General features: G+C 36.5%; 1 protein-coding gene across 1 annotated transcript in view; it reads left to right on the plus strand.

Moving 5' to 3' along the window:
• The window catches only part of NEB (nebulin), a 235,194-nt gene that overhangs the window by 22,652 nt on the left and 186,475 nt on the right, over positions 1-26,067 (plus strand). The window contains exons 11-27 of the mRNA XM_044669878.1: positions 7,037-7,141; positions 7,674-7,781; positions 11,112-11,228; positions 14,098-14,199; positions 14,289-14,396; positions 14,476-14,580; positions 15,020-15,118; positions 16,565-16,669; positions 17,555-17,662; positions 17,755-17,868; positions 19,601-19,702; positions 19,796-19,903; positions 19,991-20,095; positions 20,741-20,839; positions 23,271-23,375; positions 25,200-25,307; positions 25,392-25,505. Of these exons, the coding sequence (XP_044525813.1) occupies positions 7,037-7,141; positions 7,674-7,781; positions 11,112-11,228; positions 14,098-14,199; positions 14,289-14,396; positions 14,476-14,580; positions 15,020-15,118; positions 16,565-16,669; positions 17,555-17,662; positions 17,755-17,868; positions 19,601-19,702; positions 19,796-19,903; positions 19,991-20,095; positions 20,741-20,839; positions 23,271-23,375; positions 25,200-25,307; positions 25,392-25,505 (1,812 nt within the window). The remainder of the gene's footprint in view (positions 1-7,036; positions 7,142-7,673; positions 7,782-11,111; positions 11,229-14,097; positions 14,200-14,288; positions 14,397-14,475; positions 14,581-15,019; positions 15,119-16,564; positions 16,670-17,554; positions 17,663-17,754; positions 17,869-19,600; positions 19,703-19,795; positions 19,904-19,990; positions 20,096-20,740; positions 20,840-23,270; positions 23,376-25,199; positions 25,308-25,391; positions 25,506-26,067) is intronic.

Raw genomic sequence — 26,067 nt, forward strand, 5'->3', positions numbered from 1 at the left:
TCAGGAACTCTACCTGCAATTATATATTGACCCCTGCTCTATAACCATGAGACTTTATAATTGCTTTGGGGCACTGAACAAAGTGTTCAGCTGATAGTTAATTCTTATCCTTATGATAAATCTTAATCCTTATGATCATGAATGCCAGATCTTTACTGTGTGTCTCTGAAGGAACTAATAGATGGATAAGAAGGCTAATGATAGGAATAGGAATAAGAATAAGGATAGAAACTAATCTTGAAAATTCAAATTACTTAGGGATTGCCCAGAGTTCCACAGCCAGTATGTGTCAGACTTAAACTCAGATTTACCATATTCAAAGGCCAGCTCTCTTCATTCATTATCCCGAACTACCTCTTGGATAGGGTTATATTGATATTTGAGTATTTCCCTTCTGAAGAGAGAAGTTAAATAAACCATCTAGATAAAGAACTTAAAAGTCTATGATTAAGGGGCTCTTGTGTCATTCAGAAAGTGGAATTAGAATGTTTGATGTTTTGGGGAAGATGTATAACACCACAGTCTCTTGTTGTTTTCATTCCAATGTGTTCCAGTGAAAAAAGGAACACCCAAATGTGTGTGGTTTCCGATTTTCAGTTCAAAGACTGACCAGGCTTGGAGAAAATTTAAAAAAAATTCCATGGGCTATGTCTCAAGCAGGCAGCAGTGGATTCCATGACCTTTGAGGGCACTGGCAAACAAGCCTCCTCTGTCTATATTTAGGGCAGTAAACTAGTCCTATGGAATGTAGGGTTTGAGTTGGAATGTACAGAAACAGATGTTTGGCTAATGAATAGGCTTGTGCTAAGGTTCTATTTTAAATAGAGTACAACAGGCAGCCTTTTCCTCTGATACTTCCCACGAGCAACTTCACCTTACTCCACTTGGAGGGGATTCTCTGCCAGACTGGCATTCTGCTTGAAAATGGAGGAAATTTCAAGATTTCTGTTCTCTGTTCTTTGGGAAAGCATTGGGGAGGAGGCCAGGGGGCAAAATGAAACAGTCTTGTACAGTGGAAAAAGAATAACTCTAAAAGTTGAGGCTCTGGGTTCAAATTCTTATTACTGATTCTTACTGCCTATGTAACTTTTCTGTTTTTTCACATACTGGCTGTGGAATTCTGGGCAATACCTAAGTAATTTGAATTTTCAGGATCCATCCTATCCTTATTCTTATTCCTATTGCTCAGTTTCTTCATCTGTAAAATGAAAGGGTTAGGCTAGATGACCTTCAGGGTCCCAGTTAGCTCTTAATCTGTTATTGTACCAAAAGTATAAAAAGAAAATCATAGCCCATGTAGATTGCACAGTTTTGCTTATCTGGTCTTCTCAATTCTAGATGGTCCTGACTAGAAACATAAGGTATTTTGGATGCAGGCTCTGATAAATACAGTAAACCACACTATTATGGACATTACTCCTTAAAATTTTGAAATAATTATTTACTCTCTATTAAGAAGAGATTGCTAGGACAATGATAAATAAATGGACTGTAAGAGTTAACTTTCTTCAAGGGTAGATTCTCAAGAACAAAGAGGAGTCCTAATTTGCACACAATTCCATCTGTTTCATTCATTTTAAAACAGAGACTTCAAACTCACATTGCCAGCCTCCTGTTCTAGGACTCAGATTGAAATGTAATTGGGAAATATTTAACAAAATAAATTAAATTTTAAAAATTCAATTTAGCATAGACAACACTAATTTGCATTTTCTAAGTCAATCTAGTTTTATTTGAGTTTGACAGTTTTTCTAAAGAGCCAAGTAGTCTTTCACCTTCTTAGAGTTTGTATTGACATTACCTAAAAGTAATGAAAATATATTTCTTTGTAAGAATTCTGTAACTCAGTCTTTTCACAAATGAAGACTTTGGTCTGGGTGATTAGGTTCCAACAAGGCTCAGAACTGTGCAAGCATGCAGAAGTCAGTAGATGCAGAAGATGATTCAGAGAGACTTGTCCAATCTCCTTTAGAATTTGGCAAAGACTTTGTTGTCAGTCCTACTTACCCTACAGATTGACATATCCCCTATGCCAGTGATGGTGAACCTTTTAGAGACTGCATGCCATGCTTCCCTCCCTCCACTTAGAGATTGTGTGCCATGCCCTGCCCATCCCAGACCTCATGTTGCATGCCCATGCCTGGCCCCTTGTCCCCATACCACCCTCACCACATGTGAAGTGCTCCCATTGGACAGCTGGGCAAAGGGGAGGGTGAAGTGAAAAAAATGTTCTCATCTCAGTGGAAAGAGGGAAGAGAGTAGCTCCCCAGCACCTCTGCCTTTCTAGTAACAAACTCTGGCAGGTGACAGTGCATGTGCCCACAGAAAGGGCTCTGCATGCCCTGTTTGGCATATGTGCCATAGTTCGCTACCATGGCCCTATGCTGTTGCATATTTAAAAAATCCCCCAATGCCAGTTAGGATACCATGTTAACAATGACATTAAAAGCATTAGATCCTAGGTTCCTCAAGAATACTAAAGAGACTAAGAAATCTTGAGGTTTTCCCCAAATTAAAGAGGAAAATTAAAAATATAACAAAGGAACAGCATCGGGTAGGAAAAGTGAAGTGTTCAGTGAAAGAATTGCAAGAAAAAGGGAAAAGAATGCATGTAATGGTGAAGATGCTAGTACTAATAAATAAGGGTTAGAGCTTAAAGAGATGATATGTCTATAAGACTCTTCATCTATTCCTTGAAGTCTTCTCACTCACCTACCTTACTTAATGTGAAGTACAATGGAAAGAGTGCTGCTGATGGGGGAAGTCTGAGGATGGTGAAACAGAAAGAATCATAAGATCTGTGTCATTTTGGGAAAATAACCTGACTGCTCTGGGCTTCACTTTTCCTTATATTAAAAAAAGAGAGAGATTTGGACTAGCTGGCCCCTGGGAAAGTTTTCCTAGAGATCTTCCAATTCTAGATCTATGGCCCTAGTAATTTTTCAGTATGGAAGATTCCCTAGGAGGAGACTTTCTCTCTTGATTCAGGTTGGCATTTCCTTGACAATTATATCCTCAGACAGTTACCTAGTGACATTGAGAATGAAGTAAATTTCCCAGAATTACACAGTTTATATGTGCTAGAGTCAAACCCAAAGATTCTTCAAGGATAGAATTTTATTCGTTACTATTCTGTAATATCTATATTTATATAATAGTATTAACTTGATTCTGTATAGATACCTAAAAGGAAACCTTTCCGAACAAAGAGTTGGCTGATGAGAGCCAGACCTTGAAGGAAGCCAACCTACTCAACGCTGTAATTGTCCAGCATTTAATATAACACCTGCCCTCTCCCCCTTTCTCCCTACACACGCACACCCTCTCTTTTCCCTCTTGTTTTTATCAACAGCTGTCTGCTGCACGCATGTGTCAAAATACGAAAACAGTATAGCTATGTAGATGTAGATGTACATATAGATGTAGGTATATTTAACCATGTAGGTATATGTAAGAGACATAACAATAAGGAGAAATAATATGGTGGTGTGTATAGTTGAACTAAGAAGATTTGAGTTCAAGTCTCACCTCTGGCACATATTGGTTGTGTGACCCTGAATAAATCATTTAACCTCTTTGTTCTATATAAGTTGCAGAGAATACACCAACCTGCACTGCACTGGTAGAGGGAGTTTCATTGGTGGAAGTTCCTTCCACCGATGATTTTTCAGGATTGGTCTCTATCCTTATTCTTATTCCTATTCCTATCACTAGCCTTCTTATCCATCTATTAGCTCCTTCAGAGACACACAGTACAGACTAGACGTTCATGATCATAAGGATGTGAGAATTAACTATCAGCTCAAGATTTTGCCCAGTGCCTTGTGGTGCTTATTCTTTCTGTCTCTTTGTGTATGCCTCTACTTAACTCCAAGGCTACACCTATGAAAGTGTAGGCATTTAGACAAGTGCCTGAGTAAAAGGCATTTCAGAAATGGCTTGCGATACAGTAGAGTTGGGTGCTGAGCTAATGAAACTACAAGGATCCCTTGAAGTGCAGAATTTGGAAGATGCTTTGATTGATAGAAGAGATTTGATTGAATCAAGGCTAGTGCTAGGCATGCTCGGTGCAATGCCATTATAACTGGGGACCCCTCCCACCTACTCACTGGGGAGGTGGCTTTTACATAATGGCGCCCTCAGGGATCCGAATGTTCTGCTACTCACAGTAAAAAGAGAAATAGGAGAATGATAGAAATAGATTGACTAGCTGGCAGCAGCATTGCCTCCCACTTGGCAACTACATTAAGACCACAAGTGCACATAGAGAAGGTTAAAAAAAAAGGCACATGTATTCACTTGAAAAGAAAATCTATTTGGAAAGCATCATTTTATACACACACACACACACACACACACACACACACACAGAGTATTTGTGTATGTATGTATGTGTACTTCCATGTGTGTGAATCATAACTAGCTTTTATGTATTCAAGTATTAATTTTATTTACTTCTAAACTTCCTGAGGGAGGGATGGTCCAATAAACCAAGTTATCTCTGGGCAAAGACAGGACTGAAGGAAGCTTTTTACACATAAGGCTTGTCATCTCCTCACTGGACTTTCTGTCCTTCATCAATTTGTGTTGGGTTTTTTTAAATAGATTTAGCAGGGACTTAGCCACTTTAATATGTGTTGGTGGCCTGGGGAGAGACATATTGACTAGAGCATCAGAGGGGTTTCTAACAACAATTTATAGTGTTGCTGCCAAGCCACTCCTTATTTTCTTATAAGTTAAAAGAAGGTAGTAAGACTTTTTCCTTTTCCTTTCAGGGGATGGTAAAAATGGGTGAGGTTGTGGGTTTATACAAACACTCTCAGAACTATTGATTATCTTTGTGTTGTGCGGGGGGGGGGGGGGGGGCTGTGTATGTGTGTGTGGGGGAGGCACCTTTCCCAGAATTCTGAGTGTCTGTGTGTGTGACATCTGTGGGTAACTGTCATACATCAGAGAACAACTTTGGTTCCAGGTCACCCAGTACCATCCTAGAGATAAGAAGGTTGGGCCCAAGATGATCTTTAAGGTCCCTTCCAGATCTCATCCCAGAGATAATAGTAGACACTAGAATAGTCCTTATAGGATGGAGGTTGCCTAGCCCTGATCTCTCCCAGGGATCTTAAATTGTATTAAAAGGAGATCCAAACTAGTGAAACTTCAGACCAATTACTCTGTCTATCTTCTGTCGTTGGATAGACTCTCTCCCCGGCGTAGCACCACTAATCACATTAGAGTTGCTTAATATCTATATTCATCAACATGTAAATTTATTATTTTGTATATTCTGAAAATAAAGCAATCTTGGAATTGGAGATGTCCATCATCCATGACTCTGTTTAAGCCCTTCCAACGACAAGGAAATCAGAACTTTCCAAGGCAATCTATTTCATTTTGGGAGAGCACTAATTACCAGAAAGTTCTTCTTTTGAAAGAGTTGATATTTGATTCCCTTTAGCTTCTACTAACTGGCTGGCTTCAAATTCAGCTCCGATGATTAGAATTTAATCCAGAGTAACAGTTCCTTCTAGATACTTCTCCCATCTGAGAGATGAAATCATCATCAGTTCATGAATATATCAGATGCTATATACTTTCATGGGTAGTTAGATGGCATAGTAGATAGAATTCCAGGCCTGGAGCGAGGAAAGCCTGAATTCAAATCTGGCCTCAGACATTTACTAGCTGTGTAACCTGAGAAAGTCACTTAACTTTGCCTCAGTTTCCTCATCTTTGAAATGAGATGGAGAAGAAAATGGCAGGCCACTCTAGTTATCTTTGCCAGGAAAATCCTAAATGAGAACCCCAAGTTGGACACAACTAAACAACAACATATATTTTCATGGAATGAAATTTCCAGTAAATATCTAAGTAGATTAACATCCCCCTACCACTACTCTATCTTGCCTCTGTGCCAATTTTTGATCTGTATTAGGAAAGCTTCATTAAAGTTCTCCATTTACCTGGGTGCTCTGTAGCAAACAGCCAGAGTGATATTGCATTTCTTTCTCATTCTTTTTAATCTCACATCCCATCTTTCATCAACCTTATTGATGTACCTTGGTACTTTGTACTATGTTTTTCTTGTAAATATTTTAATGTACACTAAAAATTTTCTGTTGGTTGACTCATTTGGCATAGAAATCTGCTTTTCTTTTCTGCTAAAGCCTAAAAGGGAAGAAATGCTACTGACTTTTTTTCTAGAAAACTGAAGCGGCCTCTACAGGACTCTTAAGATGCCCAGCAGCTACTAAACTTAATCTTTGTGGGGGCTAATCTTTAGTTGATTAATGGGGCAAATTTAATAAATATACACCTAGATTTGAAGAAACAAATCCTTTAAATCCCAACTTTGAACTCAATTTAAAATCTTAAAGATGATACCTTATCAAAAAATCCTAGACCTGGAAGAGACCTAAAAGATCCTCAAAGCCCAGCCTCCTCATTTTAGAGATAAGGATAGTTAAGGCACAAAGAGATTATGTACCTAAATGTTATTGTTGTTATTCAGCCCTGTCCAACCCAGTTTGGGGTTTTCTAGGCAAAGATATTGAAATGGTTTACCATTTATTTTTGCAACTCATTTCATAGATGAAAAAACTAAGGCCATCAGAGTTAAATGACTTGCTCAGGGTTTCACAGCTAGTAAGTGTCTGAGGTCAGATTTGGACTCTGGAAGATTCATCTATCCACTGTGCCATCTAGCTGCCATCTAGTTGTATGACTTAAGCTATTTATTCTCTCTGGGCCTTGATTATGTCATCTGCAAAATGAAGCAATTGGACTTAGTAGCAGAATGGTAAGTAGGAAAAAAATTAAAGGAAAAAAAAAAAGAATGGTGACTAAGACTGAGATCTTTTGGTTCCTAGTTCAGATTGTCTCCTTATGGAAGCATCTGTTTGGGAACTAAAAAGCACCTGACAATAAGAGAAAGTGGTTTCCAATAGTTATTTTATTTAAAATTGTGTTTCTAAATTCTATATTTTATTCCTCCCCTTACTTTTTCTTTATTTAAAAAAATTTGTCTTTTTTATCTTAGAACAAATACCGGGAGGACTATGACAAAAAAATCAGAGGCAAGTGGAGCGAGACTCCTTGCTTTGAAATTGCAAACGCAAGAATGAATGCTGACAACATAAGTGCTGTAAGTAAGGCCATGACCACCCAAAAGGCTTTGGTTTGAAGTTTCTCTTTTTCTAGCTTTATTTGTTATACATCGTACAAGAGAAGAATCTAACTCCCTCTCCCTCTCTCCAAGATAAATGACTTAAAGATCTTTGTGGAAAAGGATGCCAAGAACTCCCCTAGTAGCCACAGTCAACATAAACCTTCTACTGGGGAATGTTTTTTCAACCTCACCGAAATTGCTTCTGTTTGAATTTCCATTTCTGTAAGGACTGCTATAAATCTTAAGCATGTGCTATTAGGATTCTAGCTCTTTTTTTCCCCCTTCCAGGTGGAAAATCCTCCCCAAATCCTTTATTCCTTAATTGTTCGCAAGTTTATTTCAGTGGCACCATATTACAATAGCAATCTGATCAGTCTGAGTTAACAGGAAAGGTGTTACCTTATGGTAGCTTGTCTATATTCCTTTGTCATCATTCTTGCCATTACACGTGTCACTAACATGGCTTACTCTCCACGCCAGTCCTATAGTATTGTTTACTTTCTTACAGAGAAAATACCAGGAAGACTTTGAAAACCTCAAAGACCAGATTTACTTCATGCAAACAGAAACACCTGAATACAAAGTTAATAAGCAAGCTGGGATTGCTGCTAGTAAGGTAGGTGTCACTGAAACTCTGTCACCTTGCAATTGGGGCCATGTTTTCTGTGCTCTCTCTGACCTTGAATTCAGGAATGCATTAATTCGGGGGATGATGTTTCAGGAATGCCACCGTTTTTTGTATTTTTTTTTACCATTCCTCCTTTAGTTTTATGAGGTATCATCCATTAAATGGCCCCAAAGTCACTGTGCAATGAGCTTTGGTCGGTGCCAAAAAACTTGAGGGTATATGGAATGTTCGGGGAGACTTAGCACCTCTGTATGAGAGCTTGCAAACTCCTTTTCAGAGCTGATCATCAACTTTTGGTATCCACCTGCCACTCTACTCTCACTTGTGACTCTAAAAAGTCGCAACATAAAAAGTGGCCATACCCCAGCTAAAATCCTCAAAGCAGGAAATCCAGGTTGAGGGCCATACGCCTTAAACCCATTGGTGAATTAGGGGGATGTCTACCCCAAACATACCCCTAATTCACCAATGGGTTTAAGGTGATTAATCCCTCCTTAAGAGGAATGGGTAGAGGAGAATAATTTGTCCCAATGGTCAAGAAGGTAGCTGAAGCAGGTTCTGTGGAGTGTTTAGAGCTTGGTCAGGCAATGAAAATACCAAGGTCATCCACTTCATTCTGGACTGTTACCAGTCATCTTGACTTTTGTCCTGCCAATGGACATACATGACTCTGGAAGAGAAAGTAAGGCTTACAACTTTGTGCTGTTCTTCCTCAATTTATGCAAGAGCAAAAAAAAGTTTTAAGTCTCTGGAAATTCTAGGAACAAGAAGATTCATAACATTTTGATCTCTGTTTCAGGGGTGTTGTAATAGGAAATAGACTTTAAGAGTAGGAAAGCAGACAGCAGGCAGACTAAGGAGCTTGTCCCAGACTGGGATGTCCACCACCCCAGCTAGATCTTCTTGCTCACTTGATCTTCCCTGACAGGTCTTCCTTCTCAGTGATAACTCCACACTCCCTGGGCTATTCACTGGGCAGGTAAAGGCAGCCAAACCCTCTCCCTTTCCCAGCTTGACCAGAGTCCTCAAGGGCAAACAGTTTTCTTCCCTTCATTCCATTTAGAATGTCCATGGCTGACAGCCAAGGCTTTTTACCCCTTAGTATGCTGGAACCAGCTCCTCTTTCTCTTGAGAAGTAAATATTCAGCATGTGCATTTACACTTCAGAAATTGGTTAACACCATAAATCAGGGTTTGCTTTGTTATTTTGTTTAATATTTAGACTTAAAATGATGGAAGAAATATATCAATAATGCAGCTTCTGTATATTCCTTCTCCCAAACCCCACCCCTACTTCCAACCAGCTAAGAATTTGAGAATTTAGTTTTAATAATTTACCTGCATACCTCTGCCTACTTGCCTCTTCTGAAGATCAGATTCTTAAGCTGCAACTCCCTGAAATAGGTATACGGTCAGCATTGTAAATATATGGGATAAGAATCTAATATATGTCAAAATCAAGGAAAAATATTCCTCTGTGTGATTTAAGATGGACTCTTGGTGGACTCCAAGTCTTTTTTCAGGTAGAAAGCTCTCCTTAGGGCTAGAACTTCAGCAAAATAATTAAACAAGCAGATATTTCTATTGCTTGCTGAGGTCATTAGTTATTAGTAAACTGCTTTGTAGTCTCTAAACCTGCCATAGCCCTAAGGATGCCTCCTTGTCTGAATGATATTTATGAGAGTCATCTAAATGGAACTAGTCTGAATTGTATTTATAAATATCTGTGATCAAGAGAAACTAAAGGACTAAAGTCTAAGTATAATCTATTTATTGGCAAGGCTAGCATTGACCAACAATTGAGATCAATGGTCGCTCAATGACCAAAGATCCACCTTACAACTGAAGCAGCTTTTTATACAGTTTGATTGATACATAAGGTCCATGGATGCAAACTAATTAAGATAATGATTGGTCTATATTAGAAGCAAGGACTTGGAGTCCACCAAGAGTCCATCTTAAATCACACAGAGGAATATTTTTCCTCTTTGCTGACTTGCACGAGGGGTCTCTAGAACTGATACCAAAGGCAAAAAAATTGACAGTCAATATCCTCTGAAAAGCCCTGTGACAGCTATATCCCATCTATGTCAGAAAGACCCAGTGATAGGAAAAACATCTCAACTGGTGAATCATCCTCTTTCCATCTTCTTTATCTTCCTGAAGACTTAGGTCTGATCTCAGTTATGCGCACTTCTACTAAGTCTTATAAAAAACTTTTCTACTGAAGACTATACAAAGTAACTCTCAATCTAAAGCCTAGAAATTAGTTACATCGATTACTAAAATTCTTAACTATTAATCAATCAGTAATCGATAATCAATTTCACAGAATCAAGGTGAGAAAAAGTGTATCCATCATGGGCACAGCCCTCGAAAAGTCCTTTTGCTGTCCCCACACTAATTGTGTGGAGTCCCCACACCCCACGATACTAGATTGCAAGAAGAAAAAGAAGGCTTCTGAAGAAAGATAGATCGTGGTTGTCAAGTCAAGTCAGCAGGCATTTATGTGCCAGGCACTGAGCTAAGGGCTTGGACTACAATACTGTCAAAAAGAAAGGCAGTTTTTAACCTCAAAGAGCTTACTTTCTAGCAGGAGAAGATAATCATAAAAGGAAGTTGAAAAGCAAGGAGGAGGGGAGGCATGGTGGCCACTTCTAGAGGTTCAGAAGGAGAGCTGACAGAGAAATGAAGGATGATCCTTCCTCCAAATGAAAGTTCTGGGGGAATTCATTGATGGTAAAAAAGAGACACAGGAGAAGAGGGATATTTCAATATGTGAAGGTCACAGGCAATGAGGGAGCTCCCAGAGAGAGAAGGCAGCTGAGGCATGGTGTTGAACTGTCAGCCTCCTCAAACGTGCTAACTTGTACACACATACTGGGACAGTCATTGCTGTCATAGTGCCCTCTCTCCAAGAGGGAAATGGAGTAGAGGGAGCTACAAGGGTCCCTTCCACATCCTCACAGAATATGCTGGCAAATGAGTATCAATATCTGGTTATGTGGGGCTCTCATCAGATGAAGTAACTGAAGCCTAGAAAATTAAATGATTTGGCCAGAGTCACATGAATATTAAGCCACGATGTCAGGATTTGAAACCAGATCCTTTGATTGCAGAGGAAGAACTCTTTTCATTGTGAGAAGAGGTACGTGGGATGTGGCCTTTGTGCGTGATTGTTAGTATTTCATATTTATGGAATGCCAAGCACCCCAGTGTGTAGAGAGACTTATTCATGGAGCTATGTGCCAACAGTATAATAGGGATCTTGGAACGTAAAGCTGACAGACACTTTCTCATTTCCTTTCACTCCTACAGGTAAAATACAAAGAAGACTATGAAAAGAAAAAAGCTGTGGCTGATTATAATGTGCTTCCTGCTACAGAGAATCCGCTACTCAGACAGCTGAAGGCTGCAGGAAATGCCCTAAGTGATGTAAGTAGAACTCATCCAAAAGTATTTTTAAATCTTAGCTGTAAAATGATAATAATAACAACAACAATAATAGCTAACGTTCATCTGGATTTTTAAGGCTTGCGAAGAACTTGATATATTATCACATTTGGGCTTTTCATCAAAACAATGTCATGGATTACAAGTACTATTCCTATTTTACAGATGAGATAACTGAGATTCAAAAAGGTCAAATGGCAAGTAGCTGCCAAAGGCAAGATTTGATCCTTGGTTTTTCTGACTCTTAATATAGCACTCCTCCCACCCCCAACCAAAAAAACCAACTCTACCATTTCCCCCAAGATATCTTAAGTTTATAGCAGTTCCTCTAAGCAAAATGAATTCCTCAATGTGTTTCTTAGTCCTTTAAAAGAAGCTAAATATCAATTGAACATAAAGGAAAATAGCTGCAAGCCTGAAGTATTTATGACCTGGATGCACATAGGCAGCACTGGACAGCATCTTTCTGTCTCTTGTTATGAAGAGCAGAGTTGTGTCTGTAATGAAAAGGGTGGGAAAGGAGAGAACTGAGACTAAGTCATCCAGATACCCAGGCTCTTCCCTCCTCAAGTCTACTATCCACTGACTGTAAGACTAAAAAAAAAATATCAGGAATGAATGAAAAAGTATTTATCAGACATTTACTTTGTGCCAGATAGGCAACTAAGTGGTGCGGTGGATAGAGTGCCAGTCCTATTACTAGGAAGACTCATCTTCCTGAATTTAAATCTGACTCCAGAAATTTGCTGGCTGTGTGACCTTGACCAAGTCACTTAACCCTATTCGCCTTAGTTTCCTCATATGTAAAATGAACTAGAGAAGGAAACTGCTCCACTATCTTTGCCAAGAAAACTTCAAATGGTGTCACAAAGAGTTGGATGTGACCCAGCGACAACAACAACTTCCCTGAGCCACTGAATTTTAAATGCTTGAGCTTTAGAAAAGAAAAGAATCCTGCTAGGTCTATATTAGAACTGAGGCCATTGCTCCATTTGGGGATATCCCAAATGAAAGATCCCTACCTCCTCCCCGGTTATGAATGAGTGATTTGGGAATTGGACTAGATGAACTGCAGCATTCCTTATACTTAAAAATTAATGAAGTAACATGGATTTATTAAATATTTACCATGCAGTAAGCATTTTTAGGGATCAGAGATACAAGAAACACCCCTTCCCTCAAGGAGCTTATTTTCTATGGAGTGCCATGTGTAATATGACTGGATCACAAAGTAAGGGGAGGAGAGTAAAGTAGAAAAAAACCAGTTGAGTGGAGCATAGATAGACGTGGGACAAACTTGAGGCAAGGAGACTAATTAGAAGGCTATTGTAATAGACAAGGTGGAGGTGATGAGGATTTGAACTAGAGTGGTAACTGCGAGTGAACACGTGGAGACATATGAAATCTATAAAACCTATTTAATTTATTTAACCTATTTAAACACAGCCTTCTATAGGAACAAATGAAACATCAGATTATTTTTTCTCATGTTATCATATTTTTTCTGAAATTTTCATTGTTGATGGAAGCTGCATATAGATTCCTGTAAAGATGAATGGTTAGCTTCTCTCTTCCATGGACACAGAGCACCCATAAGCCTGGGCTGAAAATGTTTCCTTGGTCACAAGGAAGATTAGGCAAAAGAATGGAAGGATAGCAACAGATATAGTTCACCTCTCTTGGAAAAGCACTAAGTGCCTGCCTGCCCTATCGATGGTGGCAGGTTCTTAATATGATATTGCTGAAGAAAGACCAGCATATTGTTTTTATACATATATAAAAGCCATGTTCAAATATACAATTTTGTTTTCATTGACCAGAATATCCCCATTTAGAGAACCTATCCAAAAAAATCTTTATGGTTAACAGCAATTTTTAAACTTCTAAATTTTTAAGACTATAAGCATAAACACATCATTTAACAACTTTGCATTCAGTTGTAAATTGCCAGCAGTGAAATCAATGACTGTTCATATTATTGTTATGGCTTAAGATAATGATCAAGTTAATGTCCCAGGAAAGAAGAATTATTAATAAATTCATAACTTATTTTCATTTTGGTTGCTTTGATTAGGTGTTAGTCAACATAGGAAAGTATATTCTAAGCCTACATCACTGGTATGGAACAAAAATCTTATGAAATTCCAACCTGCCCATGAAACGCAGGGTAAAATTCATTGAAAGTAGTAAAGGCAAAAATTCTCATTTCAATAATTAGTGTAACTAAAAACAGTCTTCCTGATGGATTTTGGAATTTTCAGATTACGTAAGATTTTAAGATTATTTTTTAAGAATTAGATTTAATTCAACTAAGAATTAATTTAAGATTAAGGTTATTATTTTAAATATCTTCTGAGATATTTTTCCCCTGGCGATAAAGAGAAAATAAACATTTAAATTGATAATATTTGTAATTGTTGCTCTTTTGAAGGACTGCTTTCTTATGAATTTTTATTTAGGATCGCTGCTAATCATAACATTTTTGTTTGTTATGTACTTGCAAGTAAGGGAAAAACTTTAGCAGTGAAAGGAAAGTCAGCCTTGAAAATCCTCGTACACACATTAGCTTTTAGCCATCTATGAATTTTGATTCTTAGGTGGAAGACTGGTTTTTGAGATCTTTTTCTTTCCAAAGATTATTTTTTGAAGGCGTTAGGAACATAGACTTAATGTGCATTGCTAATGGCACAAAAGCTTATGATTCATAACACCCCAACTTTTGATTATAGGTTTTCAAGATAGTAGATGGAGAGCTTTTTTATTTTTAAAGTGTTTGAAAAATAAGAGCTATTATAATCAATGTGTAGGAGTGACAGAAATCTATTTTATCTGGTTTTTTTTCCTCTGACAGAAATTATACAAGGAAAACTATGAAAAGACAAAGGCAAAGAGCATGAATTATTGTGAGACTCCGAAATTTCAGCTGGATACAGTTCTGCAAAACTTCAGTGATGTAAGCCTCACCAATGTCAGTCCTTTGATGTAAACTAGAGACTTACTATTTCATGTATATAAATAAATGAACTGTGTTTTGTCTTCCAGAATAAATATAAAGACTCGTATGTGAAGAATATTTTGGGACACTATATAGGCAGCTACGAGGACCCATACCATTCACATTGCATGAAAGTTTCAGCTCAAAACAGTGATGTAAGTTCATGTTTCCCAATGACATGATTTTCAGCAGTTACAACCAGAGCTATCCCTCATATGTGTGTTCTCCTTGTAGAAAAATTACAAAGCAGAATATGAAGAAGACAGAGGAAAATGCTACTTCCCCCAGACCATAACTCAAGAATATGAAGCAATCAAGAAACTAGATCAGTGTAAAGATGTAAGTCTGCAATACAAGTACTAGTGAATTAATTATATCTGTGCCTGGTATCTAGAGAAAATGATATTCCAGGATCTTCTTATGGCATCTAATGGTCAAGATGTAGTTGACAACATTATTATTTCCCTTAAAGTTAAAGTACCCACAAATGTGAGACAAAAAACCTACTTGTGAGGTAGCCTTCACATTTCTTCTCTATAGATCTAACAGAAATAAACTTTTTAGATCAGTTAATTTTTTTTTGTTTTTGCCTTAGAAGAATAAAGAGAATCTCAGGAGACTTGGATCTATTTTATAGACAACTATGGACATTTGAATATCTCTAAGAAGCCAAAATCTAGTTATCAAACATAAATTTGATCGACTTAAAGTTTAAAAGCTATTTTTTTTTGTTTTTTATATCTCCTATAATGCATTGAACTCTACTTTTTCTTTCCAGCACACTTACAAAGTCCATCCTGATAAGACAAAATTCACCGCCGTTCCTGATACTCCCGTCCAACTGCAAGCTCAGATCAATACTAAGCAGCTGAGTGATGTAAGTATCTTGAAATGATAGAGAAATCCAGCCCTTTATGACTCACTGTTTTAAGATAAAACCATGTGAAATCCAACAGTTTAAATATTTCTAAAAATACTCATGACAATATTGCCAATCTGGCTATATTACATTCCTTATAGAAATGGTTTTTTATTATATTCATTTATCACATTTAAATGTTGCAAAGGCAAGAAGATGAAAAGCTCAAGAGATCAGTGAAGAGCCATTGTGGTATGCCATACTGGCTCTGGAGTCAGAGGATCTTGACTGGAATGCTGGCCCTGTTGTTTACATGCCTAAACTTAGACAAGTTGTTTAAATTCCTTGAGCCTCAGTTTTCTGACCTATAAAATCAAGGGTTCAGTGGCAGCTAGGTGGTATACTGGACAGAGTGCTAGGCCTGGAGTTGAAATCTTACCTCAGATGTTTCCTAGCTGTGTGACCCTGGACAAATCACTTCACCTTTTTTTTTTTTTTTTTTTTGCCCAGACCTTGCCTTTCTGACTTAGAGTTATTACTAAGACAAAAATGAAGGGTTTTTTTAAAATGAAGATATTAGATATATAAGGTCCTTTCCACCTCTAAATCATTAATCCTAAAAGAGGGGGAACTGATGAAATTATGTCAAAGACATCTGATCTAGATGACAACCCAGGTCCCTCTTGATTATTATATTCTTTGTATGAAAAATCGAGGCATTAAATCACTGATTTTTTGCCTCTCAGGTAAAAGAAAATATGGCCCTACTAGAGTAATTCTATTATATCTACTTTTAATGGATATTTAAACTAATAATGCAGAGTACAAGGAATTAGGTTCCTTGAGAAAGATATGAAGGTTTAAAATAAAATGACAAATTGTAAAGTAGCAAAAAGAATGTGGGTTAAAACACATTAATGAGTTAATCATGAATATTGATAAAGTAGAAAGACCAACTCAACTTTTCCCAAAGAACAATGATAATAATAAGAGTACCTCACATGAAATAACATTTGAGAGTTTTCTAAGCACTTTCATATACAATATGTCTTTACATTATATATTGGCCAAGATCAAAGGGACCTTTTATAATATATAGAGTGTTTACAAAGCTTTAGAGTAGTTTTAAGCTTTAAAAGCATATATTTCTCAATAGCTCTTAAAGCTTAAAACTGCATCACGACTTTTGGGACACCCTCTGTAGCAGGGGAAAAAATTAACGAAGTCTTCTTGCTTTCTCTAACGCTATGCTGTGATCAAAGCCATGACGTTGGTCTGCCATATTGTACAATATTATTTCTGCCATATTGTAAAATGTTATTTCTAACTAGGCTCTGGATCTTTCTTTTGATCCACTCTTTCGATTCACTGAATGCCAGAAAATTTGCAGTGTGCATACGAATAGCCCATTAGTGTTAGAGGACAGGTTTCCTGCACTAACAAGGCATACACTTTGTTTTTCAGCTGAATTATAAAGCAAAACATGAAAGTGAGAAGTTCAAGTGCAGCATCCCACCTGATGCCCCGACCTTCATTCAGCACAGAGTCAATGCCTATAACCTCAGTGATGTAAGTTCTCTACATAGAATACCACAGAAGGGGGTGAGAACCTGTGATGTTTTGTGGTTGTGTTGCATTGCTGATGACTACTTCTAACAATGTTAAAAATGGCAATAGGAGGCAACACAGCAATATCTTCTAGATTCAGTGCCTATAAACCAGGATCTCTTTTCACTACAAAGTTCCCAGCCAGTATAACTATCTGAATTCCCATAATATGATGTGTGAACTCCCATAAGAAAGAAATTGGACTTTATTTGCAAAACTGCATGCTGATTTCCCCTAAAATACAAGTACTTCTTTCTTAAATAGCAATATTCTTCTGGAGAGAAGTAACATGGCAAAGGAGTTACAGAGCTATCTAGCCTCAAAGTCAGAGCAATCTGTATTCAAGTCTCACCTCTGACGCTCACTGATTGTGTGATCTAGGGCTAGTCACTTAACCTATGGGTGAAACCCTAAAACCTATGGTAAATTCACCATACCTAGCCTGACACAGGGCAGCTAAAGTAGTATGGTGGATTGAGTGCTGGATTTGGAATCAGGAAGACATCTTCCTGAGTTCAAATCCAGCCTCAGACACTTTCTAACTGTGTGACCTTGGGAAAGGTACTTAACTCTGTTTGCCTCAATTTCCTGATTTGTAAAATAGCCGGAAAAAGAAATGGCAAACCACTCTGGTATTTTTGCCAGAAAACCCCAAATGGGGTCATGAAGAGGCAGATATGACTGAAAATAAATGGGAAACAACAAAAGCCTGACACAAACCTACCACATGGCTCCCTGACTGTCTTCATGCTGTTATTCTACAAGTATCCTTTCTACCCTTTGACAGAGAAATAAATATCATACAGAGCTTTTATGATTTTTTTCCATATGTGATTTCTTCTCTAGAATGTTTACAAACAGGACTGGGAAAAGAGCAAAGCCAAGAAATTTGAAATTAAAGTGGATGCTATTCCTCTCCTGGCAGCCAAGGCCAATAGCAAAAATGCCAGTGATGTGAGTATTACTTGGGAACCAGGGGGAGGAGATCTGGTTGGCATATATATACTGAGAGGAGTCTCACACCTGTGCTGGCTCTCTTGGTGTAGGTACTGTATAAGAAAGACTATGAGAAGAGTAGAGGAAAAATGATTGGAGCCTTAAGTGTTGAGGACGATCCAAAGATCATGCACTCTTTGAAGGTGGCCAAAAACCAGAGTGATGTAAGTGCTTTTAGAAATCTCTCATGTTTCCTGTTTTGCCCAGCTTCTTCACTAATATGCGTTGAGTTTGATGGAACATATAGTATCTCAGAACAGAAAAGAAGCATAAAATTTTGAAATGTTATGTATTTATATTAGAGTTTTCTTGGAAATGATTGAGTTTTCCTGAATATCTTTAATTTCCTTTTATAATTAGAAGAAATGACTCCTTAAATGATGTTTAAATTTTATCCCCTTCTATTTACGGACTCAATATCAAAATCATCATTTTGAATATTTTTCTTAAATATTTAACTCTTTTCAAAAGACTTTGAATAGATATATTAAAAAAATAATCCTTACTTTAGATTTGCTCTTAGATCCTTACCTTAGTCTTAGATCAATTCCAAGGCAGAAGAGTGGATTTAAGTCACTTGTCCAGAGTCACATGGCTAACAAGTGTCTGAGGTCACATTTGAACCCAGGACTCATGTCTCCAGGCCTGGCTACCTATCCATAGAGCCCATAACTGTCCTTAAATAATATTTCTAAAAAGAAAATTCAATCAAATTAAAGATGGCATAATTACTAAGAACTTAAAATATCCATGCACTATGCTAGATAAAGACAATTATTTGCAGAAGAATTATTTCTGTCACTTACAAGAACCTATTTTTGTTTTTGATAGAGACCAGAATAGGGAATAGACCTGTTATTTCTTTGTTAGAAATATCTCTACTAATGATCTTGGTAAAGTTGATGCTTTGCCAGATTTACATAGCCAATATCTAACACAGGTATGTTTTACTAGCTTAGAGGGCAGCTTTCTAACCATTATGAAATACTGCCTCTCACTTTTTTTTTTGCAACTCTGTATAATTTTTGAAATATTCACATCCACTTAAAGTACATTTCTAAGTTTTTATTTGAGTTCAAAAAGATAACAAGGGAATATATGATATCACAAAGCACAGTCGTAGCCAGAGCAAAGTCACTGGAGTCTTTATGCCAGGTCACTAAACTTTAGAGAATGCTGATAGCGTTTGTATTTCTTTAACAGAGAGAAACAACTAAACTTAGCCCATAACTGGCTAGAATAATTAAAGAAAAAAGGAAGCTACTAAATGGCTTGCTTCGTCCCACTCCCACTTCTACCGCTTTCCCACCTAGATGTTTGTTTCTCAATGATAAGACTTTGTATCTCAAAGCTCAAGATTCCCCCCACCCACCAAAACTAAATTTATCTTAAACACTTGTTTAGAGGGTGCCTTTCATGCAACTCACTCCTGATTCCAGAATCACACAGAGTAAAACATGGAAAGCCTGCATAATTAAATGACATTAGTGAAAGGGAAATGCATTTAAAGAGATGACACAAATGGCATTACCATCCCAGAGTTTAATAGCCCTTAAATCTAATTCTATAACCAGGTTCTCTGTTTGCTACCTTGGTTAGTGGTAATAAATAGTGACTTTATTTTTCAGATTTACAACAGGAATGATAAAACCCAATTTGATTAGCTAGTAGCGGAGGACCTGTTTGAAGTCACTTAGAAATATCAGAAATAGTCAAGTAGTTTTTTGAGTATAATCTGTACAATCTATCATTGATATTGTGTTTTCAAGGTTTGTTTTTTCCCTTCTGCTTTGAAATAGGAGGCTAAAAAGGAAAGACAAATTATGTTTTAAAATATTGCTTTATGATTACTGAAATCTTGCAATAACTAATCTTTTGCCCTCCAACCCCCGACAGAGATTATACAAGGAAAACTATGAAAAGACAAAGGCAAAGAGCATGAATTACTGTGAAACACCCAAGTTTCAGCTTGATACCCTTCTGAAGAATTTCAGTGATGTAAGAATTTCTGAAATGATTCATTTGCTCTGATTGGCTACCCGCTGCTTTCGGAATCAATGTGAATTTGAGTTAAATGTGTTTTGTTTCCAGATTAAATATAAAGATTCCTATGAAAAGAACATTTTGGGGCATTACGTAGGCAGCTTCGAAGACCCCTATCATTCCCATTGCATGAAAGTTGCTGCTCAAAACAGTGATGTAAGTTCAGAAATCATTATTTAAACTCCACAATGGCGTTGTCTAAATGAAAATGGTAAGCTATTTGTTTGTTCTTTTTCGTCTTAGAAAAATTACAAAGCGGATTATGAAGAAGATAGAGGCAAATGCTACTTCCCTCAGACAATAACACAAGAATATGAAGCGATCAAGAAACTAGACCAATGTAAAGATGTAAGTTGGCCACTGCAAAAAAAACAAAAAAAAAAAACACACATACACATACCCACACAAATTAGCTTGGTTGCTAGTGTTTGGGGGGTGACCGTGACATCTAGTGGCCAGAATGAGTTTAGCACCTGAATTTAAAGCTGGGGCCCCCGAGGGGGAGTGAAAGGGAAAGGGGAAGACCACAGTTTTCAGTATTTTACAGATGAGAACAGAAAGTGTTACTGCCCAAAGTGTTTTTCATTGGGGAAAAAATGTTTCAGCTTTTACAGACAAACTCTTAAATTTTTGTTATTTATTCTATGCATACATATGTATTATATGAGGACAGAGATCATAGATTCGGAATGGAGAAGAATATTGGGGAACTATCAAGTCCAGTCTCCTCATTCTACAAATAAGGAAACGGAGACAAAGAGGCTATGCCTTGTCCAAGTTCACTCAGGCTATATGGGACCAAGGGAGGATTTGAACCCAAGTCTTTTTTTTTTTCCGATTCAAATCTTTTTTCCATTGTAGAGATAAAGATAAATTTCTTTGCAAATCAGTGTTAGTGACTAAATGAACTCTGTATGTTACTTAATCTTTTTTACACATTAGTGTAAGTATAAATGCTCTACATTTATCCCTAAATATTCCATTTTTTTCTAGCACACCTACAAAGTCCATCCTGATAAAACAAAATTCACACCTGTCACTGACTCTCCTGTCCAGTTGCAAGCACAGCTTAATACCAAACAACTAAGTGATGTAAGTACTTTTGAATAATAGAGGACAGAAAAAGATTTTATGTATTTAAAAGGTTGATAAATTTCAAGATGAAATCAACTCATAGGCAAGTTTACCCCCAACAAAATATTGTTATTGTTATTGTTACCTAGAACTTGTTTTCGCTTTCGTTCTTCTTGCTCTTATCAACATTTGCCCAGAGAATAAATGTTAAAAGGCTCTATTTTGTATGCATATATGTGAGTTTTTAAATTCTCTAACAAATTTGATCAGTCCTCAGGGGAATTTTCTAATACACATCTAAAATTGTAGTATAGCCTTTTACTTAATAAGTGCATTATTCATTCTACAAATTATTTTCACATAGTAACTTTTTAGTAACTTTGGGTGTAGTGAGATTCATTGATTGAGATTATCAAGGAAATGTCCATGTACACAAAGCCAATAGTTAAACAGATTTATATTCACAGATTCAGAGGTAGAAGAATTCTGATGTTTTTAAGTTTTCCATGTAGTCAGTCTTGTTGCATCAGAAAAATCATTTAATAACTAGTACCCAACATAATACATCCAAAAATTCAATGTGCCTTCAAAAACCATGAATTTATGTTAGGAAAAGCTATTTTGTGAATAGTACCTAAGGTAATTATTATTAGCTATTATAATGAATCTTTTTATTAGAAATTTTAGTATTTTTACAGATTATATCAATACAATTTTTAATATTATTTTTTGAGATTTTGTAATCCATGTCCTCTCTCCTTCTCACTTCTCCCTCCTCCCCAAGAAAGGAGGTAATATGATAGGTTGTACATATATATAATACATATTCCATGTATGTTATATTGTATATTAATGCATCTTGAAAATTATCAGTACCATACTAGCTCGAGCAAAGGAATAAAGCACTTAATTTAGTTGCCATGCATTAGGTCACATACTGGATAACATACATTCATTTCCCTATCTTCTCCAAAGTGTATCAATCACGAAGTGCCTCTACCCTTTCCATTGTTATCCTAAAGCTTTGATAATAGAAAATCAAGAGGGGAAATAACAAAATGACAATAACAACAGCAATAAAAACACTAATACTATGATTAGGCTTTGAATCCAGATGACTCTGATACTTTGTCATATAATGATTTAATATTTTAGCATAGTTGGATTTCGTTAGTAGCAAAGATATATTTTTGATAGGTAATTTATTCTTGCATTAATCTTTGAACATTTCTTTGCAAATACAGATGCTTCAAAATGAAAGATTCTACATGTTTAGACAGTTGATAAGCATTTATTAAGCCATTACATTGTGCCATGCACTGTTTAGGTAGATTAGCAAAGAGATTACGAAGGCAATAATCCACTTTACTTTTCCATTAGGATTAGAGGTAATTCACAAACCAGGGAAGCATTTAAAATTTAAAACATCTACAATGTGTCAAATATGTACAACTGGTTAAGCTCTTTGTCTTTAAAAAATTCTCTTAAAAATGTTTTATTGGTGCTCTGTTACTTTCTGGTGATCTCTGTTCCCACTCTCAAAAGAAGTAGAGCAAGGTAGAACAAATTGACATTGATAGTATCTGAAAACATGTTTCAATTTACTCTTCTCTATTGAAAGGCATAGTGATACTTAATTTTGTAGTTATGACAGCACACTGTATCAATCATAGTGTTTTTTTTTTCTTTTAAATCCCTTCCTGTTTTAGTAGCAGTTCTAAGGCAGAAGATTGGCAAAGGCTAGGCAATTGAATTAAGTGACTTCTCCAGGGTTACACAACTAGGAAGTGTCTGAAGTGCCATTTGAACCCAAGACCTCCAGACTCCTGGCTCTCTATCCACTGTGCTATCTAATTGTCCCACCAATCATAGTTCTGAAGTATTTCAGTGCTATTTTCCTTTTGTTGTTAGTCATTATGTAAATTATCCTACAGGTTCTACTATTTGACTTTGCATCAGTTCATATAAATCCTCCCACATTTCTCTGAATTCTTTATGTTCATCATTTTTTTTTATGGTGCAGTGATATTCTTCTCCATTCATTCAGCAATTCCCCAAATGATTCTTCCCTCCAACTACTAGTCTCTTTCCCTCCAAGGTTATCTTGGATCTGCTTTGTATGTGTTTCATATGTACCTTTTAATGTGTAAGTTGTTGTCCCCTTCCAGAAGGTATATCTAGCACCTAATATGATGATTGGCTCCAAAATAGGTTTATTAGATATATGTTGCTTAGTTCTTTTTTTTTTCTTTTAGTGATTTCAATGATGTCAGTTTAGGTTTAGATATACCATTCTTCTGTGAAAGGAGAGAAATTCTGGGAACCTGGGGCTATCTTTGTCTTTAGAAGGCAAAAAAGTACCATTATAATATTCATTTATGGTATTTGAACAAAGGTAATCTTGCAGAGAGTTCTTATCTATACTAATTATTTGGCTTTTGTTTTCCAGCTGAATTACAAAGCAAAACATGAAAGTGAAAAGTTTAAATGCAATGTACCAGCAGATGCTCCAGCCTTCATTCAGCACAGAGTCAATGCCTACAACCTGAGTGATGTAAGTATAAGAAATCTGCTTCCTATATTCACTGGATTTTATACTGGACATATACAAGAGTAATTGTTTTCAGTAATAGAAAAGTTAAAAAGAATAACTCATACTTCAATAATATTTTACAGCTTGTGCTTTCCTCATAACAATCTTATAAAACAGATAGTAATTATTGTCTCCATTTTATAGATGAGGAAACTGAGGCTAAGGAAGCTGATATAAGTTTTCCATAATTTCACAGCTAGTATCAGAACTGGAATTTGAATTCATCTTTTAGAATTAATGTGCAGAATTTTTTCAACTACACAAAGCTTCTCTTTCCCCTATAAATAATAACAAAATAAATAATGACTAAGATAAAATTTGCAAAAAATTGAGATGATCAATATCTGTGAACCATACTGGCCCCTAATTATGAGTTTTAAACATCCTTTTGGAAGAGGTCCCACCTTATTCTTACTGCTTACCTTTTTTTCCAAGGAAAACTCTTTTAAGATTCCACACCTCTTTCATTCATTTTTCACCTTTAAAATTTAACTAGTTTCGGGGCAGCTGGGTAGCTCAGTGGAGTGAGAGTCAGGCCTAGAGACAGGAGGTCCTAGGTTCAAATCCGGCCTCAGACACTTCCCAGCTGTGTGACCCTGGGCAAGTCACTTGACCCCCATTGCCTACCCTTACCAATCTTCCACCTATAAGTCAATACACAGAAGTTCAGGGTTTAAAATTTAAAAAAAAAATTAAAATTTAACTAGTTTCTCCCAAAGCTATTAAGCCTTTTTAACTTTTCCTATATTCAAAATGGCATGTTTTATTAGAAACACTTGTACAAATATCTATACTTGTTTAATAACTATTTTTATTCATAATCTGCAAAATGGAGATAAAAGAGGATCTACCTTCCAAGGCTATTGTAAAAATCAAATGAGATAATATTTACAAGGTATTTTCCAAACCTTAAAGTACCATATTCATGTTTGTTATCATCATCATCATTACATTAATTTAACTGCATTAATTCAAGACAACACACTCAAGTTATGAACAACAGAGGGTATGTGCATTTGGATCATTGAAGGACATCCCTTCACTGAGAATTCCCTATATAACTGAAATCACAACTCCAGTCCTTCCCTCCACTCCACTCACCCAGAAGAAATTTTCAATGGATAATATAATACTTTTTCAGTTTTTCTTTCTAAATTCCTGTTGGGAAAGTCCTTTTTTGTTCATTTTCCCACATATGCTCATAGTTAGCATATATGTTCCATTCTCCTAGTTTTGTTTTTAATTGTTTTGTTTTGTGTTATTTCAGAATTTTTCCCCAATTTCTTTTAATCCTTCCAATATGTCTATATTAATATTTTATAGGATAACATTCAATTACAGTAATCACCACAATTTTGTTAACCATCCATCTAATGTAGTACATTTATGCAGCTTCTAGTTTTGGGAAATTACACATAAAGTTGCAATGAAAATCATCAGACAGCCCTTTTTTATTTCTGTTTTTGTTTTTGAAAACATTATCAGGGCATGTTACTAACAATGCAATTATCAGGACTTAGTCATCTTTTTTATCCTTTGAAACACAGTAGATATGAACTTTTGGAAAGTTTGTGAAACTTTTTGATAAAAAACTATATAAATACTTATGTTAAAGTGTCAGGAAGTAGAGCTGATTGCAATATAGTACTTGTGGCAAAAGAACTATTTAGAAGTAGAATGGATTTTGAGTAAATTGAAATGTAGTAAGTTAAATTTGCTTTTTAACAAATAGAGCCATGTTGAATATGGTACATATAATTCTTGTGTGTATTTTTCCTTCCTCAGAATATTTACAAACATGACTGGGAGAAGAGCAAAGCCAAGAAATTTGAAATTAAAGTGGATGCTATTCCCCTTCTGGCAGCCAAAGCTAACAGCAAGATTGCTAGTGATGTGAGTATGGCTGGAGAACAGAGGCAGGAGTACTGAGTAGAGTTTCTCTGAGTGAAAATTTACCTGTGTGGTGTCTCTATGCAGGTACTCTACAAAAAAGACTATGAACAGAGCAGAGGAAAAATGATAGGTGCCCTGAGCGTTGAGGATGACCCGAAGATCCTGCATTCTTTGAAGACAGCCAAAAATCAAAGTGATGTAAGTGTCTCTCAATTTCTCTAGACTTCACATTTTCTTGGTTTCAACTCTTAACATGTTCCAATTGTCTAGCATAGCACCTTATATACAGTAGGTGCTTAATAAATGATGGTTTAACTGAAAAGAACTAGGGATATTTTGTAAAATTTCCATTAAGATTACAGGATCAAGATGACAAGTCATTTATGAAGAATTGAAATGAAGTTGATTTATCAGATATAGGTATCTTTGCTTTTTAAGATAGGAAATTACTCAGTTGTACCTAATGTACATTTTATAATGAGAAATGCACATGTGAGTAAAGATTAAGGTTATCACTCAGAGAGAAGGGAACCAAAATGAAAGCCAAACAAAGGTACTTATAGAAACCTGGCATAGGGAAGTCCAACCTCTGGATTTGCCAAGCAACTGCTTCCTCAAACCTCAAAACAAGTCCTTGGTCTTGGAGTAGATCCTCATCAATCCCATAGTGATTATTGCTCTCCTTGACCTTGTGCTTCTTTGCACTGTGCAGTGGCTCCTTAGTAACCTCTTCTTCTGAAATTAGACGCAAATCAATGGC

This window comes from Gracilinanus agilis, chromosome 3, assembly GCF_016433145.1.
Source record: "Gracilinanus agilis isolate LMUSP501 chromosome 3, AgileGrace, whole genome shotgun sequence".
NCBI classification, from domain to species: Eukaryota; Metazoa; Chordata; class Mammalia; order Didelphimorphia; family Didelphidae; genus Gracilinanus; species Gracilinanus agilis.